General features: G+C 56.5%; 1 protein-coding gene across 1 annotated transcript; it reads right to left on the bottom strand.

Annotated features, from left to right (window-relative positions):
• Positions 1 to 2,384: 2,384 nt before the first annotated feature.
• On the bottom strand, positions 2,385 to 11,654 carry Sox10 (SRY-box transcription factor 10). Its single transcript, XM_034516963.2, has 4 exons — positions 11,455 to 11,654; positions 10,467 to 10,972; positions 6,374 to 6,642; positions 2,385 to 4,165 (listed from the first exon to the last, which is right to left on the bottom strand). The coding sequence occupies exons 2-4, from the start codon at positions 10,892 to 10,894 to the stop codon at positions 3,462 to 3,464; spliced, it is 1,401 nt and encodes a 466-aa protein (XP_034372854.1). The 5' UTR covers positions 10,895 to 10,972; positions 11,455 to 11,654; the 3' UTR covers positions 2,385 to 3,461.
• Between the last annotated feature and the right edge of the window lie 281 nt (positions 11,655 to 11,935).

Here is an 11,935-nt window from a genome sequence, read left to right on the forward strand (position 1 = left end):
GGAATTCAAGGTCAGCCTGGGCTACCTGAGGGTTTTTGTCTAGGGTTTTTTTTGTTTTTGTTTTTTTTTGTTTGTTTGTTTGTTGTTTTTTAATAGAAAGAAGGCAGCCATGGACACTGGCATAGTTGGAAGGAAGAACAGCTTTTGAGTGGCCCAACCTGACCTCTGGCCCACTGGAACTCAGGAGACATGGTGTGCCACATGGGATAAGGCACCCTGGTCAGGGTGGGAAGGAGGAGTGGCCACCATAGTAGGAGGGTGCTTGCTGCTCTAGATAAGGGTTAATTCTGGGAGACTTCGCACCCCTGCCGCCCTCCTCCAAGCCTTTGGAATCCTTTAATCAAGTTGGGTGCTGAAATTTCAGCCCTGAAATGCCGCCTTTGTGCTGGCATCCAGGCAGCCGCCCCAGAGTGCGGGGGGTCACTTTCTCGGCCCCATTTCTCTAAATGGTGTCTTTGTTCCCTGCTGGGCCACTCAGTATCAGATGTGATTAAAGGGAGATGAAGCTTGGGTAGAAGGGGGAGTTAACCCTTAGGGTGTAAGGAGATGGGAGAAGTGGGTGCTTTTCCTCTGACCTTCCTCTTTGAATTCTGTTCTTGGGCAGACCCTTGTTGATCTGGCAGGCCTGGGGTTGTCTCCTGTGGAATATACTGTCACTCGCCAACATTGTAAAGTCTCCCGTCTCCTTAGGTTTATGGTCGTCTTGTCAGTCATTTAAAGACACCTGACAGCAGAGCTTCTGTTATGCCTGGAGCACATCCACGCCTGTGTTCAAGGGATGGGGATGACCTACCAACGCTGGCTTCTGTTTCTGTCATCCCCCTTGACCATTTTCCTGCAGCCTACACTAGTGGTGATGACACGGGCAATCGGATGAGGTAGCAGGCCCCCCTCTTTTCGGGGCCCCTCCATCTTGCCAGCTCTGTCTACAGTTCCCCTTGGAGCAGGAGCTGTGCATAGCCTGGAAGTGGACAGATGTCCTGCTTTTCAGTAGAAAAGCATCAGCATGAAAGGCTGAGTATGAGGTTGCTTCATATCTGACAGTGCTGGTGTCATAGATGGAAACCTGCAACCAGGAGCGGGTCTTAGGAGTCGCTATTGTCAAATTTTAAAAAAAAAAGTTTTTATGGTATCTGGTCTGGTGGGTGGAGGGACTGCCTCTGCCCTTGGTTTTACCCAGGGAATTGGCAATCTCCTGACACCTGTGATGGGTAAAGGACACAGTCCAAGTGTGACGAAGAGAGCTGATGTAGAGGGGCACTCGGGGTAGTGGCTCCCCTCATGTATTAGTGACTTCTGTGAAGATACTCAGATACGTGTGTGGATCTCCCTGGACCTAGCTCAGGGAAGGCTAGGCTCCAAGGTTCAGCAGAGGTGGAGCAGTGGGTCAGACTCAACAGATAACCTATTAAATAAAGGTCAATAAAACACAAAAACAGCTTCTGGATGGTTCAGGTGGTCCATGCTGTATCAGATACTGTTGAGAAGAGCAAGGGTTTCAGATACCAAGCTTCGAGGCAGCCAGCAGTTGGGGCAGGTGGTCAGAAGAGCTTACTGGTTGCAGAGTTGACATTGTAAAGCTGGGCGTGGTTCCCCGTACCCATCCTCCCTCGGGCTGATGGGGATGCAGGGATGGTGTGGAACAGTGGAGCCTGGGAAGCAGCTCAGAGGACATGCTGTCAGGGCACCAGTATCCTGACGCATCAGGCAATGAGAGCTGTTCCCTCAGAGGCCAAAAGGAGGGATACCCCTGGCAAAGGGAGCAACCAGGAGCACACTAGGATTTTGCTACTATGGGAAGTGCCAGCTCTTGGCACTTCCTGTCAGAACAACTTGGTAGAGATTTCCCCTGACTTTGGTGATGTGAGCTTGGCAGGGGCATAGGTCATGGCCCCTACTGAGGACAAACTCTTGGGGAGCACAGTGGATGGGGTTTAGCTTAGACTCGAACAGTCTGCTGCTCTGGTGGTTCAGCTAGATGCTGGCATGGATGAACTCTGTGTGTGTGCGTGTGCATGTGTGTGACACGCTTACAGAAGGTCCATCCATACATTCTATGGAACCATTCCACTGCTCTTTTTTGAAAAGCTGTCCCCTGAGTTCCTGACTCCCCTGTCACATGACAGACTGGCAACAGTGAGCTGAGCAGAAGGTTGGAGTTGGAGCTGGGCTTGGGAGGGGTGGGTAGCCCCTGTGGGTGGCTTTCTTCTGAGACTTAGACCCTGGACATAGGTCCACCCATCAGGGGGCTGGTTGCCCTGACCTTCACCATTCACTTGTCCTTAGGGGAAAAAGATCCTAAGGAATTTCTCACTTGCACTCTGGCTGTTTGTGGGAAACCTTTGAAGAAGCACAGGTAAGGGGTAAGAGACCAAGAGACAGGCCAGGTCAGGCTACCAAGCAGGCAACCAGAAGCTTTGATTTTATTACTTGGAGTGCTTAATGCAAGTTAATCGGGGCTGGAGTAGCTAGAGGGCTGGGAACATGGCGACTATGGAGATAAATAAAGGGGCAGCGATGTGTTACATGTGGACTGGGCTGCAGACAGGAGATGGGGAGACAGAGCTACGTATTTTATTAAGGTATCGCTGGAGCAAAGGGTGCAAGGCAAAGGTACTGTACATGGCAGGGGTTTAGTGTCCAGCCTGCTGCCAGCAAACCCAGGTTCTAGGCTCTGGGGCCGGGGCCCGTGCAGCGCTAACTCTGAGCCTAGGGACTTGAGGCTGATAGGCGAGAAGGCTGGATGAATTGCCTCTGACTCTTTCCTGGAGCCCCTGCCTCCTCACCTGGGTGGGCCTTGAGGTGTGGAGACTGTGGGGAAGAACATGGGGACTCTCCTCAGTTAGGCAAGGGATGAGGTTATTGACGCAGAACTGGATCTGGGGACCTTGGCCAGTTCTCACGTTCAGGTGAGGATGGGGCAGAGAAAGGATCAGAGCTTCCATGAGTGTCCCACCCTGCTCTTCACAAAGCTGTTCAAAGCTGTCCTCAGTGAGTCCTTAGTGACAGGACAGAGCCAGCTCCAGGCTTTGAGGCAGGTCCCTGGGCAGCCTAGCTCTTAGGCACAGTGAGACAGTAGCACAGGGCCTTTGAGCCCTTGCTCTCCAAGGAGATAACAGGAACGGTAAGGCTTTCTACCCTAACCCTTCCTGCCTCCCTGAAGGACTGAGCAGGACTTCTCAGGTCCTGGGATAGAGGGTTATTTCAGGGGATGGGTGGCCCCTCACCCTCAGTCTGGGATAGCCACCAAACTTTTAGCCAGCTCAGTCAGGGCTTGGCCTCCAGAGCCGGGGTGGGTGGAGGTCATCAGGGCAGGAGCTGGCAGAAGCCTTCCTGCTGCTGTCAGCCTCTGCAGCCTCCTCCACTGCCACTCTCAGGCCTGAGGCTGATGAGGAGCAGGTCACACAGGCTGGGGGAAGGGGCCCTGGGGCCACATGGGGACTGGTGGTAACAGGGCCCCTCTAAGGTCGAGATAGAGTCGTATATACTGGCTGCTCCCAGTGTGTGGGACTGTGGGATTGGGGCCCTGAGGGGCTGGGGTCAGAGATGGCCGTGTAGAGGGGCCGCTGAGAGGGCCCCATGTAGGAAAAGGCTGAGTAGAGGCCAGAGGCCTGGCCTGCATGGCCATAATAGGGTCCTGAGGGCTGATGGTCAGAGTAGTCAAACTGGGGGCGAGAGATGGAGGGGAAGGCAGAGCCGTAGTGGGGCAGACTGAGGGAGGTGTAGGCGATCTGGGAGGTTGACGGCTGGTCGGTGTAGTGTGGGGGTCCCTGGGGGCCTGTGGTCTCTGTCTTCACCTGGGCTTTGGCATCCACACCAGGGGGCGAGACTGTGGGCAGAGCCACACCTGGTGGCTTGGAGATCCAGGCAGAGTGTCCACTGGCCACAGCCAGGGCACTGCCCAGCCCATAGCCAGCTGCTGAGTAGCTACCCACGTGGCCTGGGTGCCCATTGGGTGGCAGATATTGGTCCAGCTCAGTCACATCAAAGGTCTCCATGTTGGACATTACCTCGTGGCTGATCTCCCCGATGTCCACGTTGCCGAAGTCGATGTGGGGCTTCCCGCCCTCCCCCAAGGAGCGCCCATCCCTTTTGGGGTCTGCCTTGCCGGACTGAAGCTCTGTCTTTGGGGTGGTTGGAGGGGTAGGAGGGCCATGGCTCTGGCCTGGGTAGGAGAAAGGGAGGGGCAAGAATGAGCAGGTTAAAGGCAAATGGGCTCTGGGTCTTCTGCCCATTTCCAGGCAGCAGGATGCTGACCTCTGAGGCCAGTTTCCTGTACATGCTACTTAACAGGCTGGGCCATCATCCTGGGCCGTGCCTGCTCTTCAGAATACCCTTGACATCTGTTGGTGACTCTCCCTGCCCAGCCCCACCTGGCCTGTCCACTCTGGATTGTTAACCTCTTACCATGTCCAAACAGCACTGTGTCCTCTTCAGTGCAACCTCAAGCCTGCCTACTCCCTGCCCTGCCAGCTCTTACTTGGGGGGAGCACTCAGATTACTGCCCCATTTCCTTGCCTGTTAACTTTCTCAACCACACAGCTCAGCAAATGCTCAGGGCACTGCTAAATGCCAGGCAGTATTCCAGATGCTGAGGATAACTGGAAATAAATTTGGATCCTGGTTCTAAAAGCTTGGAGCCATGGAGAGATAAGAGGCCCACCAGGCTCTAGAGCAGAAGGTGCTATGTGAGGTAACATGCAAAGGACTGGAAACTATAGAGACGGAAGCTGCCCACTGTCCCAGGGATTTTGGGGAGTCTCAATAGGTGCATCTGAATGTCCCAGAGGCTGTGAAGACGGGATTATGTGTGAGGAAGGTGGCTAGACTGAGCACCCCATCATAGCGACACAAATGCATGGCACTGTGAGGCTAGTAGCTGTTGGAGTTCTCTGCCATCACACTGAAGCAGTGTCCAGTCCTTCCCCAGCCAAGCACTCTGAGCTTCAGGAAACCTTCCTAGGCCTGAATTTTGGCTCTGTCATTTACTGTGTGACCCTTAGGGAAAGCCTCAACCTTCCCCTAAGCAGTTTGTCGGTGAAACAGCAGAGATGAGACCAGAGAGCCCACACACTGTAATGGGGGGGGGGGGGCACACACACTGCATCCTAGGGGGAGCCCATACACTGCATCCTGGGGGGGCACACACTCCTGCATCCTAGGGGGAGCCCACACACTGTATCTTGGGGAGCACTCCTTGATTACAATCTGGAGTGGGATGTTTCCTGGAGACACTTTTGGACAGAAGCTGAGTCTTAAAAGTCATACACGTTTCTTTCTATCTGCTCCTCCCTATAAACAGTGGGCTCCTGAGCTAGGGACCATCTTCTCTTGGTGGACTCCTGGTGTTCTCTCCAGTTAGTGCCTGATGAAAAGTAGGACTTAGCTTGTCTTCTGATGGCAGAGCTCTCTGCTCAATGAGGAACACAAGTCCTAGGATCCAACCACCTGGCCTCAGACCTCTGTTTTGGAGCAAGCTCCTCGTTCTGTCTCCTCATCTATAGGACGATGGGGATCAGACCTAAGCTGCTGAACACCCCACCACAGTTTGGGGCTGATTGGCTGGTTGGCAGAAGGAATCAGCACACACAAGGACACCAGCCTGTGCCTGGTACACTGACTGCTCAATGCTAGCTCATGTCCTTAATGAGAAGAAAATATGAATGGACCATGTTTGGCCCCCTCCATGGCATGTGCCAGCATCAGCTTATAGCAGGAGCTGGGAAGAGGCAGACTTCTCTCCCACGTTTGATCTTCCCCGTCCCTCTGTCTCTCTGTCTGTTTTTTTGTTTGTTTATTTGTTTTTTGTTTTTTCCCCCTTCAAGACAGGGTTTCTCTGTGTAGCCCTGGCTATCCTGGGACTCACTCTGCAGACCAGGCTGGCCTCAAACTCAGAAATCTGCCTGCCCCTGCCTCTGTCCCCTATGTGCTGGTGCTGGGATTAAAGGTGTGCACAAACACCTCCTGCCAAACCCTCCTGGCCTTTTTTTTTTTTTTTCCTTTGCTCCTTTGGCTGTTGGTTTTTGCTTTTGCTTTGTTTCTTTGGCTGTTGGATTTAGGTTTTGTTCTGCTTCGTTCCCCACCCCCACCCCCCCACCTCTCAAGAGCACTTTCCCTGTAACTACTTTGGTCTCTTCTCACCTCATGGCTGCCATGGCTCTCTGAACTGGCTTTCTCTGCCCAGCACCACTGTACCCCCAACCGTTGTAAGCCATCAGAGTCCCCACTGAGCTGCCTCTGGGTTCTGTATTCCAGCTAGGTTAACTATACCCATGGCCAACCTTTCCTAGGTCCCAGCTCAGGCTAGACCACTCTGCACTGCCTGGCTTTCTCTAGGCCCACTGCAGCACACTGGATGGAACCCAGCACTCACCTGAGGGGTGCTCTGGGTTCCCATCTGACATGGGGGAGCCTTCTTCTGGGTGCCGGTGGTCCAGGTGGGCACTCTTGTAGTGAGCCTGGATAGCAGCAGCCCCTCCTTGCTCAGCCTCCCCGCCTGGGCATTCTGCCTCCCCCTGGGCTGCCTTCCCATTCTTCCGCCTCCGAGGCTGGTACTTGTAGTCCGGATGGTCCTTCTTGTGCTGCATTCGGAGCCGCTCGGCCTCCTCAATGAAGGGGCGCTTGTCGCTCTCGTTCAGCAGCCTGGGGGTGGAAGACACCAGGGCCAGGATGAGTGCTGGAGCGACCAGGCGAGCTTTCCTCTGAGGGATGGACACCCACAGAGCAGGACCAGTGCAAGGCTGTGCCCTCTAGTTAGCACCCAGAAGATGCCAGACAAAGGAGCCTCAGCCTAGAATGGTTGTGGTCCCTATCTCTGTCCTCTCAAAGGCTGGCGGGCACCAGGGGATAGCCCCTGAGCATGCAGTCAAAAAGGAGTTACAAGGGGCAGGTTTCAGTTCCAGGGTAGGGAAATGTTGCTGTCACTGAAGCTTTCTGTAAGGAGGACTGGCTGCCTCTTTGGAGGACAAGCTCCCTGGCAGGAGAGGTGCGTGGAGAGAAGCAGACGGCTGAGGAGGGACCCAGTCTCTGCTACTCACTAGCTGTGTGCCAGACGGTACATGCTAATTCTCTAAGTGTCCTCATCTATAAAATGAGGATGATAACGACTACTTCCCTGGGTGTGGGGTCACTGAAGTATATCTATGAAGTGGCTGGGCCTGGGGAGGGAGAAGCCTTAACAGATGCTACCCTAACAGCGTTTGGAGAGGGGTTGCCCGGGGGAAGCCCAGGGGTGGCTCTTCAACTCCACACTAATGATTTGGTGAAATTTTAGTATGGTAGGACTGAGGGTTATAGGTGTGAGTCCCCTTCAAGATGGTGGGGGGGGGCAGTGTCTGCAGAGAGATGACCCTGTACCTGGAGCCCGGGAGTGACAGAGGAAACTTGAGTCTCTTCCCAGACTCTGGGATAGCCTGTGGCATGAAGAGGCCTTCATGGTAGTGCCCCCACCCATCCAACAGCAACTCCAGGTTAAAGTTGGAGGGTGGATGGGGGTAAGCCTGGCGTGCCCCAGGGTAAGAAAGACAAGGTGGGGTGCCATAAAGAGAGGACAGAGCAGATCCCTAGATTTTAGACATAGGGATCACTAGTCCACTTCAGGGGGTTCTCTTTCTCCTGAAGTCCCTCCAGCACACCCAATTGGTGCCCTCTTCTCCTAGGCAACGGAAGACCAAGCCCCCTCTCCGGGCTGGTTATGCCAGGCACTGTCTACCCAGTGGTAGCATTCCTTTGCAGCTTAGCCTCCTGGTCTGCCCCGCACCCACCCAGCATTCCCCAGAGGACCCTCTAGCTGAGCCAGACTCCTTAGGGTCAGTGCACTTTCAGGACAAATGGAGACCCCAAAGCTAGGCCTGAGAAAGAACTATATAGCAGGATGGCGGGTTCTGCCAGCACGGGTTCCCACACACACAGATGCTCCAGATGTGGCTGGTGACACCAGACACCCTCCATATCGTTCAATGTGCCCTGCCCGGCTGACAACCGGAAATCGCCAAGAAAATAGTAAGGAATGCGGGAGAGGACTACATGTACCAGAGCAGGAAGATCACAGTAGCGAACCCCATAGTTGCCCCCCAAGCTGCACTGTACCCAATCAGCCCTAACAGAAACCTCCTGGGGGATGCCGGGGTGCTAGCCCCAATCTTTGCCCCTCCATGCCAACTCTGTGCAGGTCTCCCCATCTACCCTAGCCTGTCCCCACAGCCAACCCCCACTCCTGTGGGAGTCCTCACATTCCCAGCTGTCCTCCTCCTCCTCTGCTGCTCCCCCAAACCTCAGCTCAGTCCTTATTTGCTCCCATCTCTCGGTTTGGAATGGGTGGATGGAGAAGGGAGACTGGTTTCCAGCCCCGTGGGCAGCTCCTGGTGGGACACTGTTATAAGTGTCCTCCTGTCAGGCCAACAGCATAAGATGACCAGGCAAGAGCCTGTGAGTCTTGGGGCAGGGCAGGCCGGATGAGCCCCTTATAGGAGGAACATCCCGTGGCTCAGCATCTAATTGTTCCTCTCCAGATGGCAACCAAGGCTACTGTGCCAAGAGCTCATGCAGCCACCCAGCACCCAGGTTCAAATACATTGATTCCCAGCTCAGGCAGAGCTCAAGAGACAGGTCTCAGTCCGTTACCCAGTTCTGTCGACCCAATCATTTATATTCCTGATGTCCTTGGAATCAAGAGCTTGAGACAACTGTGTTTAGACCCCTGGAGCAACTGGCCAACCCAGGCCACATTCAAGTGGCTCCAAGGACCCCCAGCTAGGGCCCAGGTAGCCACAACCTGTTGGCAGGGCCTTGGCTCCTTGGCACTGTTTTGACACGTCCCATCCCTGGGGCTGGATCCCTAGCCACCTGGACTAGGCTGCCACTTCTGCCTCCTGAAGGGGACTCAGGTAAGGGTTCTAAGTGGAAATGGGAAAAGGCAGTGGAGGGAGAGTGGGGTCCATCTCTCAAGGCTCTGGTACACACCCTGATGCACCTTGGGCAAAAGAGCTAGCTGCCACTGCTGTTCTTGAGCAGAGTCGGACTGAGTTCATAAGGGCTGGTCATCCAGCTACCCACCAGTCAGAATTGAGGGCTGAGAGGGCTGGGGGGAGGGGTGCGGGACCTTCAGCAAGCACATGGCCAGTGCAGACCAGGAGGCTGCTTCCGATCCCTCTGTTCTCAGGGAACCAATTCCTTCTACAGCTCCAAGCCTTTGGCCTTCATACTGGGCTAGCAAAGTGGAGGAACCAGCTCCTCTCACAGATCCCCAAGTCTCCTCCAGCGTGGAGTCCTCCACTCTCCTGTCCTGTACTCAGCCCCACCACGCCAGAGAGTGAAGTGTGACCCAACACGGCCGGCCACTAGGGACACTAGGGACAACATGGGGAAGGCTGGTGACTGGACTCTGGCCCTGGCTCTGTCGCTGACTGACCCAGGCCATGTCTCTCTCTTGGGCCTTTCTCCTGGACAGTCTAATGGGGAATCAGGTGACCTCAGCAGTCTAGCATCTGCTGGAGCCCTTGTCCCTTTTGGGCCTGGTGCAGGGTGCCCGCGGTGCGTAGGGCCCTACATATCTGTGACTGGGCCAGGAGAGCAGGAGGGTCAAAACTGCTCCCTGGGAAAATGTTGCCATAGAGCCCTGAGGTCAGCCTAGGCAGCCTGGGGCTCTGAGGGACCCTGGCAGGAAGCAGGCTTCCTCCTGGCTACGGTGCTCAGCTCCAGTTCTCGTGCTTGGGGAAGAGGTTGCTCAACCATTGGGTGGAGCCCAGGAAGGGAAGATGGCGCTGGTGAAAATGGAAAGGAGAGAGTAGCTTGGTAGCTCAGGGACACAGCTGGAGGGGAAGGCCTCTTTTTGTGTGTGCCGTCTCCTGGGGATAAAGAAACCCTCAGTCTCAGAGGTCAGGAAGGTTCCCCAGGGCAGCTGGAACAGGAGACCCTGTGGTAGCGGGACGGAAGTTCTTCACACTGCTTTCTCTGGGTTCCTTGTTTTCCTTGCACAGCCCCCTTACCCCGACCCCGATTCTCCATCTGGTTGCTTCCGTTTCCCAGCATCTACAGCTAGACCACCTCTCTCTCGGTTTCCCATACACTCTCGGCCCCACAAACGGGTGCCAGCGGCACACTGTGAATGTGGGATTGAGTGGAGGTCTGGCGAGAAGCTTCCCTCCATGTTGCCTTTCCTGCCCACCACCCACAGAATTCCAACCACGAGGGGGCGCCGTCCCGTCCGCCGTCCCAGGATGGGGAGGCCCAGCCTAGGCCGCTGGGGTTCTGAGTTCCAGAGTGGGCAGCCAGAGTAACCCCCACAGGGGCACTTTGGGTAGATGGGTGAGCAAGATCCCCAAATCTGGTCTTCCAAAGAGACCAAACTTCCATAGTTTGGCCTCCCCTGGGAGAGAGGCCTGAGCGATCCTGTTCTGGGGTCCCAGGCTAGCCCTAATGCCCGCGAAGCTAGGGCCTGCGGGGGGTTGGGGCGGGGCAGGGCTCACCTCCAGAGCTTGCCCAGCGTCTTGCTGAGCTCAGCATTGTGGAGGTGCGGGTACTGGTCGGCTAGCTTTCTGCGTGCCGCCTGTGCCCACACCATGAAGGCGTTCATGGGCCGCTTGACGTGCGGCTTGCTCTTGCTGGCACCGTTGACGCGCACGGGCATGGGCACCAGCGTCCAGTCGTAGCCGCTGAGCACCTGGCTGACCGCCTCGCGGATGCACACGGGGAACTTGTCATCGTCCGCCTCGCCGTCCTGCTGTTCCTTCTTGACCTTGCCCAGTTCGCCGGGCCCCGGGCTGGCTCGCAGGCCTGAGCCACCGCCGCCGCCGTCGGGTCCCAGCGACGGCGCGCTGCCCGGGGACAGGCAGCGGGGTTCCTCGGAGCCCACGGGGCTCAGCTCCACCTCTGATAAGTCTTGTTCCTCGGCCATGTCGCTCCCGGCTGCCGCCGCTTCGGCCACCTCCCCCGGGCCCGCCGCCGGGGTCCTCGTGAAGAGCCCAACGCCCACCTGGACGGGAAGGAGGGAGCAATGGAGAGGCGCTGTGTGCCACCCCGGGCACCCGGGTGCAGCCCCGAAGTGGCGGCTCTCCCTGCCTGCGCTAAACCCACTCGGGCCGGGCCCGTGCACATGCCAGACCCTAGGTGGGTGCGTCCCGCCTCCACGTCTTCCCACCCTCTGATCCCAACCGTCTCTAGGTGTGGGTGGTTTTTTTTTTTTTTCCGTTTTCCCCCACCTTAAACCTCCTTTTGGGTGGAGGTTTGTTGATGGAAAGAAAGAAAAACGGACCCTTTATTCGGCTCTAATCCGGGCCCCTGGAATTTCCCACCTTTTCGCTCACCTCTCCTTCCCCTCGTCTGCCCTGACAGTCTAGGGGAGCAGGGTGGAGGACACATGCCTGCCTGCGGGGTGTCAGATTCTCCCATCGCAAAGCAGGGGTGACCCAGACCCCCGGTTGGCAATCCGGGCCCAGGGCAGCAGTGCGCACTCACCTCCTCCGACCTCTCCTCCAGTCTGGGGCTCGTCCTGAGGAAGTGGAAAACCGTGTCCCAAGGTGTGCGGTCCAGCTCGGGGCTGGGGAGTGACGCTGATGGACTGGGAGGGAGGGGCTGGGGGGCCCTGAGCCTCAGGCCACTGCCTTGTCTGGACGGAGCCTGAATCCTCACCACCAAACACCCTGGCTGGACAGCCCGAGACTGACTGAGCGACTGAGCCGCTGCAGACGGCTGGGGAAGGAAGGAGGGGGAGGGGAGGGGGAAAGGAGGGAGGGAAGGGCAGAAGGTGGAGCCTCCAGCGCTGCCTTCATCCCCAACACCCAGGACGCCTCCACTCTGCCCAGCCCCCCCCCCCCCAACCCCAGCCCTGCGGCCTGCACTACTGCCTAGGCCCGTCTCCCTGGACTAAGCTTGAGTTTGGGCGTCTGGTGTGAGAGCAGGGGTATTTTAGGTCTGGGAAGGGAAAGATACAGGTGGC

This window comes from Arvicanthis niloticus, chromosome 13 (genome assembly GCF_011762505.2).
Source record: "Arvicanthis niloticus isolate mArvNil1 chromosome 13, mArvNil1.pat.X, whole genome shotgun sequence".
NCBI lineage: Eukaryota > Metazoa > Chordata > Mammalia > Rodentia > Muridae > Arvicanthis > Arvicanthis niloticus.

Bases quoted from the DNA above. Each gene is read 5' to 3' on its own strand.
- Sox10 (XM_034516963.2), bottom strand. From the start codon at position 10,894: ATGGCCGAGGAACAAGACTTATCAGAGGTGGAGCTGAGCCCCGTGGGC. The intron at 6,643-10,466 runs GTGAGCCCTGCC...TTCCACCCCCAG, and splicing joins ACGCTGGGCAAGCTCTGGAG to GCTGCTGAACGAGAGCGACA. The intron at 4,166-6,373 runs GTGAGTGCTGGG...TCTCCTACCCAG, and splicing joins GAACCCAGAGCACCCCTCAG to GCCAGAGCCATGGCCCTCCT.